At 35.1% G+C, this 27,679-nt stretch overlaps 1 protein-coding gene across 3 annotated transcripts in view; it reads left to right on the top strand.

Moving 5' to 3' along the window:
• RNF145 (ring finger protein 145) overlaps positions 1-27,679 on the top strand; it is a 59,134-nt gene that overhangs the window by 22,888 nt on the left and 8,567 nt on the right. For all 3 annotated transcript variants that reach the window (XM_055325370.1, XM_055325368.1, XM_055325369.1), the window contains 5 exons: positions 5,724-5,815; positions 13,331-13,566; positions 16,394-16,569; positions 20,031-20,171; positions 23,162-23,344. In XM_055325370.1, coding sequence (XP_055181345.1) covers positions 5,724-5,815; positions 13,331-13,566; positions 16,394-16,569; positions 20,031-20,171; positions 23,162-23,344 — 828 coding nt within the window. The remainder of the gene's footprint in view (positions 1-5,723; positions 5,816-13,330; positions 13,567-16,393; positions 16,570-20,030; positions 20,172-23,161; positions 23,345-27,679) is intronic.

Here is a 27,679-nt window from a genome sequence, read left to right as displayed (position 1 = left end):
TCTTTCTCTCTCTCAAATTAATATATAAAAATCTTAAAAAAAAAAGACATGTACTCAAATAATGAAGCTTGATTACCCTTAAATGAATAAAAACGTGTTTAGAAAAAAAAGACTTGTATAGAATATGTCTAGAATGGATATTGCTTATAGTTCATAGGAATTAAACTTTAGAAAATCCATGGCCTCAGGTCACATAGTATGGACATTTAACATTCTGTTTGAACTCATTAGAATTTGATAAATTTCAGGTTCTTGAACTCTTAAAAGTACTAAACTGTGTTTTTCATTTTGAGTAATATAAGGAATGTAATTTTCCAGTTTCAATCCTGCTTTAAAATTGAGACTATCCAGGACTATAGGGGAAGAAAGAAAAACTCTACAACTGATAGGACCATTCCTGCAAGGGTATGGTCTTGATTTACAACACAGTTGTGTGTTTTTCTCTAAAATTTTTAAATTCCAGTATTCTTGAATTCCTTGTCTTACTGTTTGATTTATGAACCAACATGTCCATTTTATGTGTGTATGAGTTGAATTAAGAGCCCATGGGTTTCACAATATTAAAAGTATACTCCTTTTTAGCCTGCCTTGGTATGTAAGTAGGGTTTCAAATGTAAAATTTTACCAAGAATTATTTATATGTAAAATACAGATTATTAGCTACCCATTTCATGAAAGTTTGTCTCATTTAAGGTTTCTCTATTACAGGACTATTAGCATTTTAGGCCAGGTCATGCTTTGCTGTGGGGGCAATGTGTATGTTACTGCCTCTGCCCCCTAGATCATATAGCACCCCCTTTCTAGCAATTGTGAAACCAGATTGTCCCTAATTGCCAAATGTGCTTTTCTGAGTAACAACATTCATTTCTTTCTTTTTCTTTTTCTCTTTTCTTTTCTTTTTCCTGGGTAACACAATTTAAATTTAACTGCTGTTAAATAAAGGAATTAATAAAATGAGTTTTGTCATTATATACTCTGCTTTTAATTTTGACAGGAATAAAATTGACCCATTTCAGTATTTGATAAATTTTCTTCTTTTGAACATTATCAGATCCAGGCACTAAATATTTCAGTGAGGGGTCAGAAAGAAGCTAAAGAGAGAAGCAGGGTGGCAGAGATGATTTAAATAATTGAGCCCAGGGTAAATGAACTATTCAGTTACTAGCACATTGTTTAGGGTATAGTAGGTACTCAAATACAGGTGCTAGAAAATCTGAGTATCTGGGATTCCTTAAATTGAGCAATGCCTTTTGTTTGCACATATTGCATAAGATAGCTTTGAGAGTTCACCACTTTATTCTCTGTAAAAGTAGATTAGGTTTCTTTAGAATTACAGTTTGAAAGCTTTAAGTGGCCGGAATGTACAAATTATACTAAGTCGTTCAGGCTGTTTAAGAGATGTTACCAGGTCAGTTGTGAATTGGTAAGCTTCTAGGTAAGCTTCTAGGTTTTGTTGTTATTTTTTGTAACTTGTATGCTTCTCTTTATAGCAAGAATTTTTCTAATTGCAAGCTGTCCTTGAGGCTCTTTTCATATATCTCCTACATTCTTTTTTTTTTTTTTAAAGATTTTATTTATTTATTCATGACAGACACAGAGAGAGAGGCAGAGGAAGAAGCAGGCTCCATGCAGGGAGCCTGATGTGAGACTTGATCCTGGGTCTCCAGGATCACACCCTGGGCCGAAGGCAGGTGCTAAACCGCTGAGCCACCCAGGGATCCAATCTCCTACATTCTTATGCCCCCAAACAGTTTCAATTGCTGTATAATAGGCTACCACAGGGGACAAGAGAAGTAGATTTTCAAAGTGTTTAGTTTATTAGTGCTCAGGGTTGATCGTCAGTATTGTACAAATTGCACAAATGAAAAATGTTTAAGAAGGTAAAGATTTTATTCAGTTATAAGTAGACAGCGGGATTCTTGCTTCTGACCAGCCTAATACATTTTACCATTTAAATCTTCTAAATTGAAAAAACAAATAGTACTTTTGAACATTTCATCTGATTCAGTCTTAAAATAGTTATTAAATTCTATTAAAAATTAGAATTTCATGACTCTTGCATCAGATTAATTTTTGGCTTAAAATGACTCATGGAATTTGGGTAATTCCTTGTCTGGAGCCTTCTTATTTGGTTTTACTGTCTTGTTTATTTATGTTGTGAATGACCCACTGTTGAGAGACTGAGTAATCGAGTTTTTATTGTCCAAGTAAGTGCCATGAAGTTGTTCATAACTTAGATATAGAGATCTTTGTTCAAACATTGATTCCTATTACAGTTCTTCTGTGTACTTCGGGATGCAATGTCTGGGTTCTTCTTTCAGAAGAGATAGCTCAGTAGAGGTTACTTGGTGAGACCAGTAGTTTAGCATTTACTGAAGCCACTGCCCTGGCTCTGGCAAGCCAGGCTCAGCTGGCCCATAGAAGTACTAAAGGCTTTCAGGGCATGGCCTTCTTTACTGAGGGGGGATTTACTGGTGAGTCAGCCAAACAGGGAAGATTCTGAAGGACTGTCTTGAGAGACAGGAGTTGAGCCAAAGGAGAAAGGGTCTAAGGTGCCTAGAGAAGGTGTTAACTTCTTTGGTAGGATAATTGGACCAGTGGCTCAGGTCACACAGTAATGGTTGGAGCATTGAGAGCTATTATTAGGGTCCTAGAGGAAAGCAGCACAGAGAATTAGTGGGAGGAAACCGTTTAACACCATGTTGTTGTCATTGGGGCCTAAAGGATGATTCTTCTGGAAGGCAGTTCTCCCTTAGTATCCCATAATCTTGTCAAATCACAAAGTCATGAAATGCAGAGACTGAAAAAGAGCTAAAAAGAAAATCATTCTCGATTTTTATAGCATTTATAAAATTGCAATGATTAGATTAAATAATTTGTTTAATGTATGTTTCTCTTCCTGGTTTGTAAGCTCGTGCTAACATGTGTTTCTTGTGTGCTGTAGTATTCCCAGAGTTTAGCAATGTGCTAGCAACATATTATGTATACAGTAAATTCTTTTTTTAAAAAAACAGACTTTATTTTTTAAAAGATTTTATTTATTTGACAGGGAGAGCGAAAGAAAGAGAACACCGGCGGGGGTTGGGGGGAGCTGCAGAGGCATAAGGAAAAGCAGACCCCTACTGAGCAGGGAGCCTGACTGGGGGCTCCATCCCAGGACCCTTGGATCATGAACTGAGCCACCCAGGTGCCCCCAGTAAATTTTTGAGCTTAAAAGAAAAAGTGTAGAGCTTGTTAATTTTCCTTACAAGTTTTGTTATGTGAAGTTAGAATTCTTAAAGGCAAAGAAGCTATAAAAAAGAAGATAAACTAAGGTAGGCTAGGAAATAATACAAAGTAATTAAAAATATCTCAGCAATAAGAAATTTCTAGAGTAATGGGTTTGCTGAGTTATATATAAAATATCAGTAATAGGATTACAAAAGCAAACAAGGGAAAGAAAACATGTCAGGGAACCCAGCTCTGCGATCCCCCCCACCCTCTTGAGAGATCTGCTGGGGAAAAAAAAAATCTGGGGACTGAGCCCTCGGGGAGCAACTTTTTGGCTCTTCCAGGGAATAGTGCTCTTATAGGCGTCCCTACTCCCTTTTTATTGAATTCACATAAAACAAAAGTGACCTTTAAAGTGAATAATTCGGGGATCCCTGGGTGACTTAGCGGTTTGGTGCCTGCCTTCAGCCCAGGGCGTGATCCTGGAGTCCTGGGATTGGGTCCTGCATCGGGCTCCCTGCATGGAGCCTGCTTCTCCCTCTGCCTGTGTCCCTGCCGCCCCCCCCCCCCCCGTCTCATAGATAAATAAATAAAATCTTAAAAAAAATAAAAATAAAAAAATAAAGTGAATAATTCATTGGCACATAGTACATTCATAATGTTATGCAACTATGACCCTTATCTAACTCCAGAACATTTTCATTACTCCACGGTAAAAACCAGTACCCATTATGTGTCCTTTCCATTTTCTCGCCTCCAGCCCCCAGCAAGCAGCAATCTGCACTTTGTCTTGATGGGTTTTCCCTCTTTATAATGGGACCTATTGGAGAGGGATCTACTGATCTACTGTGGTCACAAGAAATTATGTGACTTTTAGAGACCTAGGACTCAGAGCTCTTTCAAATATAAATTTCTTACATAGCATTTTCAAAGACTTCATATATGTTAAGTGGTATTTATATGTGTTTTCATTTTAAAGTTCATATTTCTCTTAATTCTTTAGTTTTCTGTCTTAAAGCTTTATAAAATATGATAATTTTACATTGATGGTTATGTAGTAATGTAGGCATCAGATATTTACATGTAATTTGCGTGTGTAGCATTTATGTCTCTCACAGGGTTTCAACCACTGACCTCTGGACTGACTAGTCCTTTGTTGTGGGTGCTGTCCTATGCACAGTAGAACGTTGTGGCAGCATGTTAGCCTAGGTGCTTTTAGCAGGCCCAGGCCTTCTAATTTGTGACAACTAAAAATGTCTCCAAACATTGCAAAATATCCCTTGGAGTTAAAATCACCCCTGGTTGACCACCACTGCGTTAAAATCATTCCTTTTGAGAGTTTCAGTAAAAAGGACTGTTAACATATTATTTGTTAGAAATAGTTATCATAGAGTAATAGAGTAAAATCACTAAATCACCTATGAATCTAGGGCCATTATTGATTTTATAATTGTACCCCAAACTACTTCCATTCATAAAATATATCGTAGTTTTTAATTTTGATTTTTTTGGCGGTACTCCCCTTGTGGATTATGTAAGGGTCATTTCTTGTTTGGCTATGCTATACTGAAGGATTTCAACTTGATTGCCTAATAGGAAGTAATTTCATGGAAAAAGTAAATACAGCCGTGGGTTTGTTCAGAAATACTAGAAACATTCAAACTGTTTTAAATACAGTGAATAAAGCATTCAGTAAGTGAAGAAAAGGAGGATTTTTTTTTAACACAAATTTCCCTATTATGATGTCAAAAGAACTTAAGACAATAGTCTTCTAGTGTTATTACTTGGCTTACTGATAATAAATTCTCCCTTTCTGTGCTTCCTGGATGTGCACTCAAAGTTCTGTTTTCTTAGTTGTGTAAAGGTTTTTGTTACTTAAATCCTATTACTTCTTAGTAAACACATGTTAAATAAATTTTAAAAGGAATATTTGATGTGATTTAAAATTTGTTTCAAAATAAATCTGTAGCCTGCTTACATATTATAACCCTAATTATAGATTCTTGATAGAGTCAAAGTGACAGTTTTTAAGGATTGTCTTGCTGTGAGCCAGTTTTCTAGCTAGTTTGTGATTTACCTGTAACTGAGTACAACTGGGGATAAAACTGGGGAGAAAATAAGATAGGTGGGATGGTGGAAGAGAGCCCAAAGAGGGGAAATTTGTTGTAATATTATTGAGTATATCAGTAAAGTAGTAGGGTTGAGGAATGGCATATCAACTATTCTTTTTTTACTGGAAATAATTTTTTAATAAGGCCTTGGGAAGAAAGAAAATCCCATAGAGTGGAGCTTTGGCTGTCTTTTCTATGTAGTAAAATTCACCTTTAGTAAATCTGATCCAGTTCATGAAAGAAGGAAATGAAGTCCATCCTTATATAATTCTTTATACTTAACTTTTTTTTTAGTATATGTGCGGAAAGAGGTGTTATTTTATAAGAATACTGTGCTTTAACTACTTCTCTTTTCCATATGTGCTTGGAATGTAATACATTCTTACCATTTTACTTATTCAGGGACTATGTCAGGAGTGAACTAGAGTCTGCCTATGAAGGACCAATGTACTTAGAACCTCTCTCCATGAATCGGTTTACCACAGCCTTAATAGGTAAGTATTATAAAAGAATTAAAAGTGTAGGTGGGGACCAGCCAGTCTTACCATTGTCTTTACATGCTTATAATCATACATAGCCTATAGTTGCTTGTGTTTTTTAATGATATTTTAACTATTTGGAAGGTTAATAAAGGCAATTATTACTATGCAATGTTTTAAAGTTGTTTATTGTTATTGAAAGTCATCACCGTAGTCCAAAATAAATTGCCAGAAACATCAAGAACTTGAGACATGACTGAAATATTTAGGTAGCAGAATGTTAAAAATAGGAGTGTTGGCTAAGACCCCAAAACCATATAGGTATAGTCCCAAGTGACATACCAGACCCTACCTACTGTGACAGAATTAAAAAAGGGAAGTGAGAGAAGAAATGTGTGGGAAATATCAGAAAGGGAGACAGAACATAAAGACTCCTAACTCTGGGAAACGAACTAGGTGTGGTGGAAGGGGAGGAGGGTGGGGGGTGCGGGTGAATGGGTGACGGGCACTGAGGGGGGCACTTGATGGGATGAGCACTGGGTGTTCTGTATGTTGGTAAATTGAACACCAATAAAAAATAAATTTATTATTAAAAAAAAGGAAGTGAGAGAAAACATACTTTGCGATTCTTAAAGTCAGCATGTAGAGAGTGATAAAAGGTTGAATGTTGGTAATTAAGGAGGATTTCTACATAGAGCTGTTTTCTCTGAAATACCTCCCCATTTAGAGAATTCAGCAGTAGACCATTTGGAGAGTCACATGTCTTCTGTGGCTTAGTGGGGATACTGTGAATGGGTGTCTGACCTATGCCTCCAAAATCTTAAGCTGCACCATCTAAAATTAGCTACATGTAGCTATTGAGCACTTGAATTGTGGCTGGTCCAAATTAAGATATGCTGTAAGTATAAAACACCTAATTTCTAAGACGTAGTGCAAATATGGATGCAAAATGTTTTGCTAATTTTTTAATGTAGATTGAATGTTTATATGATGATATTTGGGGCATATTAGATTGAATAAAATACTATTGTTAATTTCACCTGTTTTTTTTTGTTGTTGTTGTTTTTAAAAGGAAGCTCCTACAAGGTTAAAGATTACAAATGTGGCTCATATTATAATTCTAATGAGGGAGGTTTCAAGGACAGCAGTGGGCTGACTGGCTGTTGAGTTTTCTGGCTGCGGACATAGTGAAAATGTCTTGTGAAAATGTCTTGTGGAGTCCTCTTATATCTTCTAATCTGTGTAGGCAAAGGATGTTAGTTTCCTATGAACTATATAAGGGCCCCAAGAGTCAATGGTATTTTTTTAGGTCCTTCTAAGAGAGCCTTTAGAAGGATAAGACTCCAACGGAGATTGAACTTCCAGGAGTTAAGCAAAGATCCAAAAATAGCCAGAGAAGGGTATATAACAAGCACTAAGGTGGGAGAGCCACAGTGATGGTAACAATCTCAGAAGAACCCATAAAAATGCCTAGGAGAAAAGGCAAGGAGTTAAAAAAAAATTTTTTTTTTAAGGTGTAGGGCGGTGCATATGGGGAGGGAGCTGGAGGGGCACAGGGGGAGAGAATCTGAATCTTAAGCAGGCTCCACAACTAGCTCAGAGCCCAGTGGAAGGCTTAATCTCAGGATCCTGAGATCATGATTTGAGTAGAAATTAAGAGTCAGACACTCAACTGACTGAGCCACCCAGGCGCCCCAAGGGAGTTTTTTATGCCCCAGCTTCAGGGTGCACCCACACCCTGTCATTTTGAGAGCATAGTTGAGTAACAATTTCCTACTTCCCTCTCACCTTCCCTACATGCTTCAACCCTGGATAAGTCAAGAAGAGAGGGTGATGATGCTGGCAAAGAAGATGAAGCCTGCCATAACCTTTCCACCCCTCTCACAACTGCAGGTTTTCAATCTGTAGTCCTGTAGGAGGCCTGAGCTAGAGTAAGGGAAAAGCCTCAACTTCAAAACATTTTCAGAGTATTGGCTATTGTTCAATTGAGAGTGTGTAACCTACACTAGATTAGAAAAGTTATAGGACTTACTTAGGGACAGGAGAACACTAATCTTCACAGAGTGGATTTTAAAAGACGATAGGGGAAAAAATAATGTTGCTTTTAGGACTGTATTCTAGGAGTTAGTGTATTTAATAGCTGTAACATTCAAATGTGAAAATACAGCTGACCTTTTAACCAACACGGTTTTGAACTGCGTGGGTCCACTTACAATCCAATACTGTAAATGTATTTGCTTTTCCTTATGTTTTTCTTAAGTAACATTTTCTTTTCCATAGTTTACTTTATTGTAAGGGTATAGTATGTATTGCATATAAAATATAAAATGCGTATTAATTGACTATGTTATTGCTAAGAATGCCAGTCAACAATAGGCTGTTAGTAGTTAAGATTTTGGGGAGTCTAAAGTTCTGCAAGCATTGTCAACTGTGCGGGGTCTTGGCACCTTTAACCTTTGCATTGTTTAGATGTCAACTATATTTGCTAGGTTAGAAAGCTTGTCAAGTATTATTTTTCATTCTACAATTGGTGCAATATAGCATAAAATTGAAACATTTCCTTAAATTTTTCCTATCAGTGGCTATGATGCTCTGTTTATTCAGCTAAGATCCAGTTAATTGGAAATAAAATCCATAAACTACTAAATACTATGTTTTCATCCAATTTGGATGTTAAAGGTACTTTCTTATTTTCTTCCATTTCATTAATGAACTTTTAGTGACAAACCAGGTGATAATAATATGCCATCATTTTTTAGAGTTGCAGACTTCTTGGAGCTATTTCTGATAATGGAATCCTGACATCCAGAGATTACTTCGTGATTTTGATTTATTCAGAATTACTAATTGAAATAGGCACATCCAACTTAAACAACTTCCAGGTTTTTTGGGGGCTATAGGAAAGATTTCCACTCCTTTTCCACTCACCTAAATACAAGAAGTGGTCTTCTCTTAAAGAGAATTACAGCATATGAGTCATATTCTTCTATGAAAGAAGATAAGTGAAGCCTATAACCCCAGAGTTGAGCACTGAATGTGCTGGCATAGACTTAGGGGAATTTTCAGAGTGTAGAGGAAGTTTACATCATGCTGAACAAGGAAATTTAAATATCACAGCTATGAGTACAGTGAAAGATAAGCCAGAATAAAAATTCCTAATCATTCCTAGTATTAAAGCATTTCCTCCAAGTACTTTCTTTTAGAGTTTCTGCTAATCCTTTCATCAAAAAAATACACTTATTTTTAAAAGTCAAGACCTACCACCTGAGAGTTGTATGATGAAAATTGGCTCTCTCCTACATCACTTCTCTTCACATGCCTGTATCAATTCCCAGAGGCCTTTCTCCTTTCCAGTCTTCCTGGAATAATGTCTTCCCTGCTATTTTCTCTTTTGTTCTTCTCTGGAAATCTTATCAATTGGATAATGTTCCTCCTACATTGACCTTTCTTACTGTTCTGTTTTCCTTTCTCTGTCTTTGTCTTTTGTTTTTGAGATTTCCCAACTTTATCTTCCAACTGTTTTATTGTACCTTTTTTGTTTTATATTTTTAATAACAAGGAACTTGTTTCCATCAAATGCTTTTTACTATGATAGTCTTTCTTTCTTTTTTTTTTTTTATATTTCTTAAATATATCATTTATCTCTTTGAAACTTTCTTTTGTTCCTTGAATTATCCATTTCCTCTGAGATCTTTTATTTTGTTTTGATCTTTGTCTGTCATGGGATAGTAGTGTTTCTCAAGCCTGGATTTGAAACACCTGGTTATATTAAAGATTTATAAGTACTGATGCCTAGGCCTCCTCTGAGGCTGTTTAAACAATAAGTTTTACTTAAATATCTGGGAGTCCTTGACTAATCATTTGTATTAAAGTAAGTTAAGTTGTTGATTGGAATCTCTTTAGGTTTACCAAATGGTGTGTTTCACAGTAGGTGTTCAGGTGGAATTGGCTGGTTTTGAGTATTTGTGTGTCTTTTCACTTGGACTTGGTCATCTTCCCCAAGAAGGAATCTTCCTGTCCCCTGTAGGGGAGGCTATTATTAGTCACTAGAATGGGTGACAATAAGCATGGCATCCATGCTTGGGTACGTAGAGAGATCTCATCTCTCAATATGTAAATTTTTGTTTTAATCCCCTCTTTTCATTTGGGCATTTTACCTCTGCTCTGGTGTCCAGGAGCCTGTTTTGATCTCTGTAGAGAGCAGACTTTGGTCTTACTCCTGGGTGCGGAAAAGAGTAGTGGCTTGGCTAAGTTCCTTGCCTCCTATCTCTTCATTCTTTGTCCTTTAAAGTGTTCTCATTACACACTTGGTGGCCTCTCCTCCAGGTTTTTTTTTGTTGTTGTTTGTTTTAAGTATTATGAGTTTTCCTCCTTTTATGCTTTTATGAATATTTTTCACATTATTTAGATATCCATTCTTTAAAGGTTAAAATTAATACTCTGTGGGAGAAAATACCACATGTTATAACATGGTAGATTGTTAACAAATGTTCAGCTTTGTTCAGAAATGGTTGCCATTATTTTGTGTTCTTTTAACAATTGTATAGACTGAACACAAAGTAAAAATCTCAAAGTACTGTTTTGCTTTGGCAAGAAGGAAGAGAATTTGACTAAATTATTCCTATCTGGAAAATAACATGTTTAAGAATTTTCAAGACATTCTAAAGGGAGCTAAGAGACGGGGCTTGTCCAGTCAGTAAAATGGGACAGTGTTGTATTGTCATCAGAGTAGATAATTGAAAAAGAATAGCAAGGGGGCACCTGGGTGGCCCAGTCGATTGAGCGTCTGACTTTGGCTCAGGTCATGATCTTGGGGTCCTAGGATCCAGCCCCATGTCATGCTCTCTGCTTTTATGGGTGTCTGCTTGTCCTTCTACCTCTCCTGCTGCCATTCCCCCTGCTTGTACACTCTGTCTCAATAAAATCTTAAAAAAAAAAAAAGAATAGAAAGTTCTGATATAGACACAAATATATGAAAAATGTAAAAGTATATTAGAATGGCATTTCAAAATAATGAGAAAAGAATTAGATGGTTCTTTTTTTTTATTAAAGATTTTATTTATTTATTCATGAGAGACACAGAGAGAGGCAGAAACACGGGCAGAGGGAGAAGCAGACTCCTCGCAGGGAGCCCGATGTGGGACTCGATCCCAAAAACTTTGGGATCATGCCCTGAGCTGAAAGCAGAAACTAAACCACTGAGCCACCCGGGTGTCCTTAAACCGGATGGTTCTTTTTTTTTTTTTTTAATTTTTATTTATTTATGAGAGAGAGAGAGAGAGAGAGAGAGGCAGAGACATAGGCAGAGGGAGAAGCAGGCTCCATGCACCGGGAGCCCGACGTGGGATTCGATCCCGGGTCTCCAGGATCGCGCCCTGGGCCAAAGGCAGGTGCTAAACCGCTGCGCTACTAATTGCTAGTTTTAAGACAGCTGACTAAATATCTGGAAAAACCAACTTAGATCATTCTTACCTTATTCTAAAATAAATTCCAAATGTATTAACTTTTTTTAAGATTTATCTTAGAGCGAGCGTGAGTGAGGAGAGGAGCAGAGGGAGAGGGAGAGAGAGAATCTCAAGCAAGCTCCATGCTGAGCTGGACTTGATCCCATGACCCCAAGATCATGACCTGAGCCAAAATCAAGACTTGGAAGCTTAACTGACTGAGCCACTCAGACACCCCTCAAATGTGTTAATTTTTAAAGAATACTAAAAGAAAATGTAGGTCATTACTTGTATAATCTTGAATAAGGGAACTCATGATTTAATCATGGCATCAAAGGTAGAAACCAACAAGGAAAAAGATTGATATCCTTGATTATTTACAGTAGAATATCCTGTAAGAGAAAAAAATTATTAAAAGATTCAAATGACACACTGGCAAAATATAATCATAAGACAAAGGAAAATGAGTATCTTAATCACAGAATTCTAGAAGGCTATGTTCTCCAGTGGAAATGGGCAAAGACTGTGAATAAGCATTTCACCAAATAATTGCAGATTATTTTTGTAACTTATTTGTAATTGGTAATCAACAAATGTAAATCTGAAAAAGCTTAGAATATATTCATTGCTTTACCTTTTCTTAAATTATTTTTACTGCTGGCAAGTCAGTGGGAAAATGGGTGCCCTGTGTGTACACTGGGTACTTTTGTTTCTATGTGTCAAAAGCCAGACATGTTTCTTTGACTCAGTAATTCCACTTTTAGGAAATTAGTGTAAGAAGATACTAGGAAATGCACTCCAAGTAGTTTATACAAGGGTGTCATACATGTATAGGCTTATTTATAACAAAGCATTTATAATTATGAACTATTTGAAAATAGCCAAGTGGTAGTACTGTCATATGCATTCAGTGAAATATAACCATACAATTAAAAACAACCGTATAACACACATATATACATACACACATACATACACACACACGTACACACATACATTTTCTGATGAGACACATGCATTATATGTATTAACTAAAAAAAACCTGATTGTAAAATAGTATGTACACTATAATCTATAAAACATTTGTATATATTCACATAGAATAAATCTGAAAAAGTGACAGTATGAATATGTAATTTAAAAAAAAGATTATTTGAGAGAGAGAACGTGCTTACATGAGCAGGAAGGGCAGAGGAAAAAGGAAAGAGAATTTCAAGCTTACTGTGTGCTGAGCACGGAGTGGATGTGGGGGCTCGATCTCACAACCCTGATATCATGACCTGATCTGAAACCAAGAGTCAGACGCTCAGCTGCCTGTGTCACCCAGGTGCCTCTGAATACCTAGTTTTTACTGAGCACTTAACTAGGTTTCAGATACAATACTAAGGCTTTCTATGAAGTGCTTCATTTAATGGACCCAAGGTATTAATAGGCTATCTTTATGTGATAGGATTATAAGATTCTGAGTTTTTTCTCCTTTTTATTTCTCTGTATTTTCTAGCTTTTCTATAATGATCATGTATAATCCTCTGGGAAGAATTTGTTGCTTAAAATTTTTGGTGTTAACTTTCATTATTGAGTCATTTTGAAAGAAGGCTTGTATAGTCCAATAAATGCAATTAAAGCTTGAAAATCTCAGAATAAATTTTGTTACAGCATAATCTTAGAGAAGTAACTGTATCTCTGGGATTTTATGCTTTCACCTATTGACCAGAACAGTTAAATATTGAGGGCCTTTGTAAAAAGAGCTGTATATAAATAGTAGTAGCTGAATAGATATAATATTGAATTAGACATTAAAAAAAAACCTTTTTGTGTCATATATGTCCTCTGAAATCTGAAGAGTATATTTGTGCTGCTTTTTTCAGATCAATATCTAGGGAATTGGTGCTCAAAATTGACAGAACATGTAATAATTACAATGCATGTAATTACGGTCAGATTGAGGTAAAAATTTGATGTAAAATATCATCTAAGAGATCTTAATTAGATATCTTCAAAAATTATGTCATCATTTTTATTGTCTTTTGTTTTTATTTTATAGATAGCAAATCTTAAATGCATTATGTTCTCCTCCCCATTTTAGGTCAGTTGGTGGTGTGTACTTTATGCTCCTGTGTCATGAAAACGAAGCAGATTTGGCTCTTTTCAGCTCACATGCTTCCCCTGCTAGCACGACTCTGCCTTGTCCCTCTGGAGACAATTGTTATCATCAACAAGTTTGCTATGATTTTTACTGGATTGGAAGTTCTCTATTTTCTTGGGTCTAATCTTTTAGTACCTTATAACCTTGCTAAGTCTGCATACAGAGAATTGGTTCAGGTAAGACTGACAACCACACCCAGGTAGATAAAGTTCCACACAAAAATTAGTTATATTAAAGATTTAGTTCATTATTTTCACATTCATGGTCATGGTAACATTCTAAATAGCACCTGTTTTCTGCTCATTCGGAGCATCTGGGATTTTTTTCTGATGAAGTGTTCTGTAGAGAGGCAATGAAGTGAAGTGATTCTGTGGAAGCAGAGTGTCTGGGTTTTTACTCTGGCTCTACTGTTTATTAGCTGTGTAACCTGGACTTAGTCACTTAAGTTGGCTTATCTATAAAATGGAGCTAATAATAACAATTATACTCAACTTGTAGGGTTGTTGTGAGATTTAAATGAGTTCAGTGTGGCAGACAGTATTCAGTATGTGTTAACTATTATGATGAAGACAATACAGATTTGAAAACCTAGAAATAAAAATCCTTATTTTTCTTCTGATTAAAGTCCTACAATTTTTTTCCACTGTATTTGCCTAAGTTATGTAAACTGAGAAGTTAAGTAGTTCTGGGTTATAATATGATAGATTTTGTCTAGATAGATTGATTTTGCCAATGTCAGTATGCTTCTATCTTTTTTTTTTTTTAGCCTTTGCTCTAAAACAGATTATTCTCAGACAGAAACAATAGATACTTAAATATTTCGATTTGACTTGATGTTTCAGTATATAAAATAGATATTAAAACTGACATTGATATAAAAAGGGTGTTTTAATTATCTTTTAAAGATTTTTATTTATTTATTCATGAGACACACAGAGAGAGGCAGAGACATATGCAGGAGAAGCAGGCCCCATGCAGGGGGCCCAATATGGGACTTGATCCCTGGACTCCAGGATTACACAGCTGAGCCACCCAGGCGTCCCCCAAAAAAGAGTGTTAAAATAGGCATTCTTTTCTACCTTTTGGCTATGTGTATATGACCGTAAGGTACAAGAGGCTCTCAGATTGACTAAACTGAAATTACTAAGTGAAGTGGGATTTTTTTGTAGCCCCAGGGGCAGATTTCCCAAAAAAATTTACCTGACCCTTGGCTTTAAGTTGATTCTACCTTCTTTGTTCATCGTATCTGATTAACTTGGGCAGTTTTCCCGAAAGTAGATCTTTCAGAGACGAGGAAGTTCTTTTCATCCTCAATGAAGAATTTTTTCATGAGGAAGGGTTGTAGTTGTATTCAGAGTAAGAATGAGTAAAATATGTATTTTTTCTTTGAATTCTATCTTGTGGAGCTACCTCAGTTTGTAGGAAACTGCAGACAATCAGTAAACCTTATTTAATCATCATAAGGACAGAGCCCTCATTTCTCAATGTCATGTTCACCTTCTTGGTTGCCTTAAGATTCATGCATTACTAGATGTTGTAGTTGAAAATATAGGTTATGAAATCCACAACCTGGAAAGAATTGGATAGGCAAGAAATGGAAACTCTCAGACTTTTTAGTCATCTGTTCCTTGAATGGAAAGGAGGAAAAGTACTCTCTACCTCTCAGTAATTAATTTGCTGCTAGTAATTTTGCAGCTAGTTGGACAGTCACTTTTTCTTTGGATATTTTCTAGTAGGGGAAAAATGGAAGTTATTTTCACTGTATTTTAGAAAGCATTTGATTTACAGATAAATTTAGGATAATCTTAAATTTGAAGTCATTGCATTTTAACTTAAAAGATCTAGATCTTCCTAGGGATTGGTATTATTCAGAAATCAGAAAAACTTATAGTCCGTGTATTTTAATTTAAGAAATTTATAGTTTATTAAAACATTCTGGTAGCACATTGAGAGTTCCAGCGAGACCGTTTTGCTGTGTAGGTTGGAGTTTGTAGCCTGCCTTGCAGAACTCTGTTGTGTTACCAGGGTCTGGTCCCTGGCATAGTAACTCTAGAAACTTGGTTACATGTATGCTCTTAGGCTGAATCAGATTATGAGAATTGATTCCTCCTAATCAATCTCATAAGAGATTGTTTTACAAACTAGAAAGCTAATTTACTAATTAGTAGATTAATAAACTTGTTTTAGTTGTACCTTTTTTCCTGGCGCTAATGTATTAGACAAATCAAATAAATTGAGAAATGTTGTTTGATAAATACACAGGAGGAGCAAGGGGAATCAATCTGTCTGGGGGAAAGACTTGCTAATAACTATCTTTGCTCTCCAGTAGAGTAAACTGTAGTGTTTATTCTGTCTTCCATCACACTGTTTCTCCCCTAAGACATTTCCCAAATAAACCCTGAAAAGTTCTTCCTGTTACATTGCTCCCTTTTCTAGCCATTCACACTATCACATCATTTATGGTAGTCCTGATCATTTTGATTTAGAGATGAGTAAGTTTACAAAGTCTTCTTAACCTGCCTTTGATACCTGCCTTTGATGTAGTTTTACTCTTGAAAGCAACTTTACTCTGAACCCTAAGGGCAGTTTATGATTGTCATTTGTTTTTTGTTTTGTTTTTTTAAAGATTTTATTTATTTATTCATAAGAGAGGCAGAGGGAGAAGCAGGCTCCTTCGCAGGGAGCCTGATGTGGGACTCGATCCCAGACCGGGATCACACCCTGAGTGGAAGGCAGACGCTCAACCACTGAGCCAGCCAGGCATCCCTGTGATTGTCATTTGATGAGTGTGTGTCAAGTGTTAATAACGCAAAATCACTGAATTTTAGAAAATGTACTAACTCTCTGTATAGGCTAATAACTTCAAAGCAATTTAGCTGAAATAATCCTACAATGAAAGAGAAGCGATTTAATTTTTCCTTTTAAGTACTTTAAATTCTTTTGTGTTTAAAAGTGTTTATTGAAGTGATACAAGATGTTGTCCTATCTTATGTTTTTATTTAGGTAGTAGAGGTATATGGCCTTCTAGCCTTGGGAATGTCTCTGTGGAATCAGCTCGTAGTCCCTGTGCTTTTCATGGTTTTCTGGCTCGTCTTATTTGCTCTTCAGATTTACTCCTATTTCAGTACTCGAGATCAGCCTGCATCACGTGAGAGGCTTCTTTTCCTTTTCCTGACAAGGTAATTAATAAGAACATATGATACTGTACATAACCTTAGGAAAAGAAAACTTTTGTCTGGGAACAGCAAGTTTTGTAAATTTCCAGTTATATTAGAATACCCATATCTAATTAAGATAGGATTTTCATTCGGTGGATGCCTAGGTTTGGCAGTATAGGGAGGTGCTAAGCTAATAATGGTATATATTTGACTATAGCAAATGATTTGTGAAAAGGAACATAGGAAAATTTAAAAATATTTTTTCAATTTCAAGTTAAATTATTAGTTGGGTCAATAAAATGTTATTAGAAATAATTATCATTTACTAAGTATTTAATATGTATCAACTATGCTCCTGAACACTTTTTCTTCACACTTAACCTTGACAGCAACCCTGAGAGATAGGTGCTTTTGTTATCATTTACTATATTAATGATAACTCTAATAGTTAGAGTTAATAACTAATAGCTGAGGAGACTCTACCAAGAGTAACTTGCCCCAGGTGACACTGCTAAAAGAAACAGTGCTGATGTCGAACTCCATCTTGAGTTCAAACCCAGTGACTTACTTTGCGCTGTGCCCCATTATTTTTAATGTTTTGCTTCATTATTCAGATATAGTCAAATAATTGGGGAAATGAGTATATTGTAATTTTTTGCTGTTTACCCCAAAGGAATTCTAAGACTTGTTTTTTAAGATTTAGTTTTTTTAAAAAAGGTTTTTAATCGTTGAAGTCCTTTCTATATACTAAAGTATCTGTATTGTGAGCTTATGCAATATCCGCATTTGTCATTTTCCCACTCTTGAGTTTAAATCTGAAGCCCTCAGAATCTAGCATATGGCTATATATCTTCATTCCCCGGCACATAAAGACAAGAATGAAACTCTGTCCTTTGGGAAAGTATGTATAGGCAGATAAAAGTGTTGAGTTTTAGTTAATAGAGCCATTATTTCTCAGCTAAGCAAGTGATGGAGCAGTGTGCACTAAGTGGTGTAGGGAAAATGTTACACAGTGCTAAGTATCAATAAAAATGTCATAGAACAGTACCTAAATATTCTGCTTAGTAAATAAGCAGAATAAACTTATTGGCACTGAGTCAGATTTTGTACTTTCTAAAAATAACACTTTTAGTTGATGAATAACTTATAAGCATGCAATAAATTGATATCAAATACATTTTAATAGCCAGTTCGTTACTGATTAAATTTCACTGCTGTTTTTATTTTATGTAAATATTATGGAAGTTTTATGAAGAATTTTAAAATGATCCAAAATAATTTAAAGAGAAAGAATCCTTTGGTTAGGACAGTAACTTAAGTGTGGCACTGGGTGGGATTGGTCATGTCTTTTTTTTGAGAGGGAGCATGAGCAGAGAGCAGAGGCAGAGGGAGAAGCAGACTCTGCTGAGCAGGGAACCCCATGTGGGGCTTGATCCTAGGCCCCTGAGATCATGACCTGAGCTGAAAGCAGATGCTTTTCTGACTGAGCCACCCGATGCCCCTGGGATTGGTCATGTTTTAATGTTTTAAACTAGATTATTAGCCATTAAAAAGCACAGATCAAGTGTAGCATAGTGTAAGGCTTAACAAAGCTGTGAAAGCTGTGTAGTAAGCTGTGAATGAATTTGGACTTATTTACAATTTGGACATATTTACAAACTGAGAAAGTAATACTGATGAGGTTTAGGTATCTTTCCAAAATAATTTTCTCTCTATTCCTTTTTTATACATAGGATAGATTACCCCCTCTTCAAAATAGGAATGTTTTGCTTTTTGTGAGAAGTTCTCATATAGTTCTTCTCTCTGTAAGCATTGTTTGTTGTCCTTGGTGCTCTTTTGTGCCAGGTTACATTTGTGTGTTGCCTTGGTAAAGAACAACTTATTTACAAAAGGAAGATTGCAAGTTTATCAGCATACTCTGACTAAACAACTAAAAGCACATGCAAACAAAGGGTTTGTTTTTGCAGCCAGAAAATAGAAACTAAAATCAATAAAACCTTTCACTGAAGAGAGGACGAAAAGTTCTATGAAGTTTTCCAAACTCTTTCAGTTCCCTCAAAGTTAGGTGGGAACTGAGAGGCTTTTGAAAAATAGCCTCTTGAAAATGTAATTAAATCATACTGCTTGGATATAAAAGATTTCTCTAAATATGGAGTCAAGAATAGAGAAAGAGTCTGGATAATCCATAAAATTTTCAGACTCTTCCAGTGAGAATGAAGTAAAATTTGTAGTATATTATTAGCCATGATTATCACTTTTTTAAGTTACTAGACAGTTTGTTTAAACTTCATATATAGTGATTTCTCTGAGAAAAATGTCACATTTCAGAAATTAGATTTGTAAGAATGCTGTAAAATCATTCCTTTAGGTTTCAACCACCATGACTCATAGATATTTTGGCTCCTAAAAGAAAACCAGACATTTTTTTCTTATCATAATGTACATTGGCTTATATAAAAGTAGATGTTTTCACTTAAAAACTTACTTATAAGCAATTAATTGTGTAGGAAGGATAACTATTTAGCAAAAGCATAGAGCTATGTAGTAAAGGATAGGTATTGTTTGCCTGAATGAATTCCTCATGTATACAAATGAAATTCTTCACTGGAATTCTGAAACATCTCTGAACATTTGTTAAATGCTGTTTAAGTGCTAAGTCCAAATTATTATTACATAATATTAGATATGTTTGTAAAATAATTATTAATGAGTTTGTATCTAATATGTTCAGTGAAAGAATTGAATGTATTTCTGTAAAGTGTGAAAGTATTTCCAAGCTTTAGTTAGTGTAAGGTCTTTCAGTTCTCCTTATAAGTAGTATTCATAGCAAACTTTTATGTTAAAAACTGATATTAAAATAACTTTTGAATGGTCTTGAATTATATTCTTGGATATGCTTTTGAAATAACCCAGAAAAAAATGCAATTATATAAACCTAAATTAAAAAGTATCAATAGTATGGAAAATACTCTAGTATTGAGAGGAGTTAAGGGTTGCAAAGTCGATAATGGGCCTGGCCTGATAGCATTTGGTCAAATAAAGAGTTTTGATAAGTCATCAAATTAGCACAGATTGTTCATAGTTTGAACAGTTTGAATAGCCAACATTTTTCAGGGGAAACTGTGGGCAAGTATACGAGTCTCTTCAATATCAGCACATTAATTATATGTTTCTTAGGGTTTGAACAAAATTTAAGCCCTTACTGCATTTGAAAGAGGTGATAGAGTAAAAATACTTTATTTCAGATATGGTGCTCTATACCGAGTATTTGCCAAAGAGATTTTTAAAAATGTAAGTTAGGATAATAGCAGGGATTTAAATTATTAGTGGAGAGGTTAGGTGAATTTACCTCAAATTTTGGTTTAGGGTTTTTGAATTGATGAGCATCAGATCAAGGTTGGTGATTATTTGAAGACTTAAGATGGTTTTATTTCAAATGGAAAATTTTTATCTGTCGATATTCCCCCTCCTCTTCTTTCTAGTATTGCTGAATGCTGCAGCACTCCTTACTCACTTTTGGGTTTGGTCTTCACGGTTTCCTTTGTTGCCTTGGGTGTTTTGACACTCTGCAAATTTTACTTGCAAGGTTATCGCGCTTTCATGAATGATCCTGCCATGAATCGGTAAGTTCTTGACTATGGTTGTCTCTAGACATTCAAATATTATATATAACTTAAAGAAGTAATAGTGAATTTCAGAGGAAATGGATTTTAAGATTTTTTTTGAATGGTTGCAACTATTTGGATTGAAATATTATGAAAAATATAACTTCCCATATGTAAAAGGTGGATTTCCATATGTAAAAGATGGATTTTTAGTGTATGTGCATATCAGTATATATTGGACACTTGTAGATTTAAGAGATTTGGGGGGGGAGCGGGGAGGGAGAGGGAGAGAGAGAATCTTAAGCAGGCTGAATACCTAGCATGGAGCCCCATGCGGAGCTCGATCTTATAACCCCTAAGATCATGAGTCATGAGCCGAAATCAAGAGCTAGACACTTAACCAACTGAGTCCACCCAGGCACCCCAAGGGATTTTTGATAGCTTTTTCCCATTTGAAGTTTACGTGCAGCCCTATTAAAATCAAATTTCTATATTTGATACTTAAAAAATTTTTGTGTGTGTGGACAGAATTTTGATAATGAAGTTTCAAAGGATGCATTAATGAGAATGCAGAATAGTTAATCTAGTTATTAAATCAGTAAGATCAGATATTGGGAAACCTTATTTCTAGAACTTGTCATGATTTCGGTTTAACGTAGGAATTTTTAATGGTTTAATTTATATAAATTTATGTAATCTCTTAAAATCTTTATGGAATATTTCAGAATTAGTAGATGGTGAGTACCTTGTAAATTAGAGGAAACAAATTGTTTTGGGTGTACATTAGTTTTTTTTTTTTTTTTTTTTAATTTTTTTATTTATGATAGTCACACACAGAGAGAGAGAGGCGCAGAGACACAGGCAGAGGGAGAAGCAGGCTCCATGCACCAGGAGCCTGACGTGGGACTCGATCCCGGGTCTCCAGGATCGCGCCCTGGGCCAAAGGCAGGCGCCAAACCGCTGCGCCACCCAGGGATCCTACATTAGTTTTTTTAATGAGAAAAAAAACCTATGCTTCATAATCTTTCTGCTAGTCTCAGCTAACACCTTTATAATGGCAAAAGAGGGAGGAGGGCAAGAAAGAAAAATAATTTGTGTATAAACTCACAAAATTCATACCATTCAGAAAATATGAAATGGGAAGTGAAACTCTTCCTCCGCCTGCTTTCCATTTCCTCTCCCCAAAGGTAACAGCTATAGACTGTTTATTTTAAAATTTCTTATGGGAAAAAGTGCACATATGTATATTTTTGCTATTGTTTTGGTTCATCTCCACATACTATACACAGTTCTACACCTTATTTTTTCACTTAAATATGTTTTAGATATTTTTTATGTCAACACAGAAACCTCATCATTCTTTTTGATAAAGACATAGTATTCCAAAATGCAAATGTTTTTCTTTTTTTGCTATTAAAAATGGTACTGTTGTAGGTTTTCTTTTCTTTTAAAACTCTTAATTAGGAAACTTTCAATTAGCAAAGTTGAGAGAATAGTAAAACGAACCTCCATGTACCTGTCACCCATTTCCAGTAATACAGCCAGTCTTCTGTCATGCGTGCCCCTATCTACTCCACTTACTTTGTCTCTGCCATAATCCCCAGCTGCATTTGTTTGGTGCAAATACTCTTTCACCCATAAATATTTTAGTCTCATTTGAAAAAGCATAACTACAGTAGCCTATTCATTCTCAGTAAGAGAAGAATTCCTTGACCTCAAATTCCTAGTTGGTGTTCATATACTGCCCCCCTCTTTTCTTTAACATTTTGTTTGCTCAACTTCAGATCCATAAAGGCACATATTGCAGTTGGTTAATATTTTTTAAGCCTTTCTTTAATATTTAGGTCCCTGCTGTCTCTGTATTTTTTCCTTTTCATTTTATTTGTTTGAAGACACCAGATTGTCCTATTTAGTTTTTCAGTCTGGATTTTGCCAATCATATCCCTGTGATGCCACATAACATGTTCTATATTATTCACTATATTTTTTTCTTACACTTACATTTTTTTGTATACATCCATAGGGTAAATTACTACTAATAAGATTATTGAGTTGAAGGCTATGTACATTTTAAATTTATTAGCAAGTTTTTCTCTAGAAAGATTTTATGTTTTATCAACATCAGTCTCCCCATTTTTTCTGAAATTCCTTGTCAATGCTTGCATCATCAAACTTTGAAATATTTGCTCATTTGTGGTTTTGAAAACTGGACTTATCTTTTGCTCAGTTATTTTTGAGAGTTCTTTATAAATCAAGTCAGTATGATTTTGTACATATTTTCCATATGGAAACTGAATTTCAAAAAAAAAGTTTATGTCTTCTAGTTCTTATAGTCTGCTTAAAGAGATCTTTCCTACTGCAAGATTATGAAGACATTCACCTATGATTTTATTTTTTATAATCAAGATATAGCTCATGATATAAATGTATATAATTCAGTGGCTGTCTAAGAATGGTAGATTAGCTGGCTCATTAGCAAAACCTGGTTAGAACACTTCTTTTTGGGCAGCCTGGGTGGCTCAGCAGTTTAGCGCCGCCTTCAGCCCAGGGTATGATCCTGGGGTCCCGGGATGGAGTACCGTATCAGGCTCCCTGCATGGAGCCTGCTTCTCCCTCTGTCTGTGTCTCTGCCTCTCTCTCTCTCTCTCTCTCTCTCTCTCTCTCTCTCTCTCTCTCTCCTGGGTTTCTCATGAATAAATGAGTGAAATCTTTAAAAAAAAAACAACTTTTATTTATCTTAGAAGTTGCTTTTTTTCCTCCTCATTGTATGCTAAAATAATAGATATTATGTTTTCCACATATATAATGGTATATTATGATTATATATTACTATTACATCAGTGTTATTATATATGTTAATATTCTGATCAGATTTTTTTGTCTAAGTCAGAATAGATCACAAATACATAACCGTCTACATCTTTGGATTATTTTCTCTTGGAATGAAATGAAATTCTGATTATTGTTTTTTTTTTTTTTTCTTTGAAAACGTATGCTTTTTTTTTTAGGGGCATGACAGAAGGAGTTACGCTGTTAATCCTGGCAGTGCAGACTGGTCTGATAGAACTACAGGTTGTTCACCGGGCATTCCTGCTTAGTATTATCCTTTTCATTGTTGTAGCTTCTATTCTACAGTCTATGTTAGAGATTGCAGATCCTATTGTTTTGGCGCTGGGAGCATCTAGAGACAAGTAAGAAACTTCCTAAAGGAAATTTTTGTAATATTCTTTATATGAGTTTGTTGTCTGAAGATTAACATAATGTTTAGAGACAGAAAATGGATGAATAATTGGTATTAGTTTAAGGTAACAAGTTTATTTTTTTATTTTTCCTATATGTTTGACTTTTCTGGTTTTTCTCTCAAGATTGTTATAGTTAGAAATCCTATCAAAGGCCATGTAATTACAAGTCAGCTTTTTCTTCAGAGAAATTTAATTAATACTTTTTATATTTGTCCAGTTTTAAAATTAATGGAAAGCATCAAATTTAGTCCAGGAAATATAGTAAATAATATAATTTTGTTCTGTGTAATACTAACACAGAGAAAGCATTGGGAGAAAGGAGAAAATCATTTGAAGGAAAGAGAAATAAAGGCTCTCAGGAAGTCATTAAGATAGGCATCTGTGGGATAAGGCCTCATCTGTTGGCCTTTAGACAGTTGCAACTTAGGTTTTTTGTTTTTTTTTTTTTTAAGATTTGTTTATTTATTTATGATAGACATAGAGAGAGGCAGAGACAAAGGAGGAGGGAGAAGCAGGCTCCCTGCCGGGAGCCTGACATGGGACTCGATCCCGGGACTCCAGGATCATGCCCTGGACCAAAGGCAGGCGCCAAACCACTGAGCCACCCAGGGATCCCCCGCAACTTAGGTTTTAATGGGGATTCTTGATACCTTATGGGACCAGTGAAATTAATAGCTGCATTCATGTTCATGCCATATTTCAGAAGTTTTCTTAAGAAGTAAAAGTCAGGTTATTATTTAGCTCTAAGATAGTACTTCTAATTCTTAGAATTAGTACTAATTCTCAGAATTCTAATTCTAAGAATTAGAAGTACTAGTTACAGTATAAAATTAGTTTATACAGGACATTTTTATAAAGAATTACTAAAAATTCAGCACCTGTTGACATTCTGGTGATTTTTGAAATACCTGAATTTATTGCTGCTTCAGTAGTGTTTTATGAGTTAAGGGAACAGGCAATCTTTTGGGAGATAAAATTTCTACAGCAGATTTTTAGAACATTCCAAATTAACATTTTAATTACAGTTCATCAGATTTATCTTTTTTATCCCCATATCCCACATTGCTGAACATTCTGAAATTTTTCTCAAATGGTAGAATGGCTGCAAGAATCAATTTAATTTAAATAAGTTCAAAGCTCTTCGATTTGTTTCAGATAATTATAATTAATTATCGTTATTTGAGATTTGGCTTTGAGGTTTAAGGTATCTCAATGGAAGCATTTAAGATGTTGAACTCAGTGGTGAACTCGATTAAATGCTCATTTAAATGATTGAGTTGTTTTTGACCTAAGTACACTATTTTGTCATTTAGCAATATTAATTATACAAATTAATTTAGCATATACTGATAAGATACTATAGAAAGTATTAGAAAAGAGAAAGAAAAAAAAATATAATTCCACTGCCATAAGAACCAGTAAATCCAGTTCTGATTCCCTCCAGGATGTTGAAGTAGCCTCATTACTGACTTTTTCCTCCAATGTCAAATACAGAGGATAAAGGAGCAAAACCAAGAAGCCTTGTGTGTGGGTGTGGGGGGGTTATTTTGCATTGGTGTCAGTGTTCTTGCTGGTGTCTGCTGCAGCATTAGCCTTAAGCAAGAGGAGCTCTTAGCTGTCAAAGGATGAAATAGGGATGGATTGATTGTTAGGGTTAGGTTCTTGTCTCCTACCATCACCTGCGGTAATGAGAGAGTACTATCAACAGCTATATGCCAATACTTTTAAAATAAAGGAAATGGAAGAGTATGAGAAAAATGTAACTTACTAGAACTGACTCAAGAATAATTTAAAACCTTGTTCTTTAACCTTGTTAAAGAAGTGGAAGCAAATGGCAAACATCTCAACCCAGATGGTATTACAGTCAAGTTCAAACTTTGAAGGAACAGATTATATTTATTTGAAACACAGACTTCCAGACAATAAAAAGAATGCTACCCAACTCATTCTGTGAGGCTAATATAATCCCTGTATTGAAATCAGATAGACAACTTGAGAAAGATAGTTTTATTTCACTCATAGTAGTCGGTACCATGCAGCTTTTGTAATGCTGGCTTCAGTATATACAACTTGAGTGTTGGAGCAAAGAGCCCCCAAACGACCCCATGTATGTTGAACTTTGGTACATGACAGGTATGTCTGATGAGTGGGGACAGGTGGTACTCTTCCCTAAGGTTGCTAGAAAAAAATGGTTTCCACTTGGAAGAGGATGGAATGGGTTCCTATCTCACATCATAAACAGAGGATCAACTCTGGAATGTTACAGACCTAAAATGTCAACAAAAAACTAAAACTCACGTAGGCTAATATATTTTGGACTTTTTTTTTTAAGATTTTATTTATTTATTCATGAGAGACACAGAAAGACAGAGGCAGAGACACAGGCAGAGGGAGAAGCAGGCTCCATGTAGGGAGCCCAATGTGGGACTCAATCCCGGTACTCCAGGACCATGCCCTGAGCTGAAGGCAGATGCGCTTAACTGCTGAGCCACACAGGTGTCCCTATTTTGGACTTTCAAGTAGGAAACAGTTTCTTAAACTGATAGAACTGCTGTGGAAGACCAAGACTAAGAATTAAAAATGATTATGATTGTGAGAGGAAAGAGTGATAAAGCTAATGATTACATAATAACTTTTTAAACCTAAAGTTAACTTTACGAATTGGGAGAAGATATTCATAGTATTTATACTTGCCCAGGAATTGGTATCAATATATGAATAGTTCAAATGAGCAAGAAAAATGGATGAAATTAATTTTTATTTTTAGGCTTTTGGTGAAAGAGGAGACACATTAATATGAAGAGAGGTTTGCTATCTTTAGTGATGAGAGAAATGTAAATCAAGACCACATTGAAGTGCTATTTTAAACCTGTGGAATTGGCAAGGAGTAAATAAAGTAAGGAAGAAGGGAGAGAGAAAGGAAAGGCAACTGATACCTAGAGTGGAAGAAGGTCTGGTTTCTGGTGGGCGTGTGTAAAGTGGTGTAATCACTTTGGAAACAGTGTGGCCATTATCTCCTATGTGTATACTCAAGACATTCTTGCACATGTTCAGTAAGGATATGTAGAAGAATGTTCCTAGCACAATTCACAGTAGCAAAAATCTGGGAACAACCCAAATGACAATCAGACAGCAAAGTGGGTGAGTGAATGTGATGATAGTCACTGTAGAATGTTAGAAATATGGTGACACAGAAAACAATATGCATGATTCATAGGGTTATACAGTTAAAAAGTAAATCCAAAAAGATGACAGTATAGAATGTTATTTTTATGTTAAAAACTAAAGATTTAACATATATTCTTCAGAAATACATACACATTAAACAAAACTAGAAATAAGGAAAGCAAGAAAATAAAAAGAACACAGATTCAAGTTAATGCTTTCAGTGGGTGCAGGGAGTGAGGATGTGGAATAGGCATGCCTGCTCTATGGTTAAATGTGGGTTATTGTCCATGTCCTTGCTTTTGTATAGAGATGGGTTCGTTACAATATTAAAGATAGCTAATTAGATTACTAATTCAATAAAAGAGGGACACCCACAGACCAGTGGTGTGGTGACAGTTGTATTCTGAATCAAGGATTATGATTAATTCAATATTCTGGGGATTGAAAAAGAAAATGAAAAGTATCTTAATTCTCAAATTAGAGAAATAAGAATATCGACATTCATAAAAAACTGCTCTCTGTCATTAAAGAAATAATTATTAGGGGAAAAAATCCTCCTATGTCTTTGGAGTTGCTTGGACTAGAGAGAATGTCTAGTGTTTAACTTAAAAAGATGTCTCAGTTTTAGCCATAGGGATAATTGTTGCCTTTATAAATTTAATTCTAGTTTTTAACAAGGAATTTTAAAGCAATGGTCTCTTTACTCAAATTATACAGTAGATTTTTAAATGACAAACTTCTAAGAAAATGAATTGGGGTGAATATAACATTTTAAAACTTTTCCTAGTTGAATAACCTGTTAATAAGATTTCAGGGTCATTTTATGATATTTAATCTGAAATTAGATTTTTGATTGAATTTTAACTATTAATATAAGGATATATATATTTGTGTATCTAACATACACACATACACATGTGTTTGCGTATATGAATTTGCACGTTTGTATGTATACTCACTTATGCCAAAATTAAACATAATTTATAACTCTTGGCATAATGGTGTCTATGCTTTTCTGTGTATATATAAATACACATTTGTGCCTATATGTAAATATATACCTGTTTTATACAAATGGATCATTGCTTGATTTTGAAAATATATTTAAAGTTTTAA

This window comes from Nyctereutes procyonoides, unplaced genomic scaffold (genome assembly GCF_905146905.1).
Source record: "Nyctereutes procyonoides isolate TBG_1078 unplaced genomic scaffold, NYPRO_anot_genome, whole genome shotgun sequence".
In the NCBI taxonomy this organism is placed as follows: domain Eukaryota; kingdom Metazoa; phylum Chordata; class Mammalia; order Carnivora; family Canidae; genus Nyctereutes; species Nyctereutes procyonoides.
This window is presented reverse-complemented; position numbering and strand designations above follow the sequence as displayed.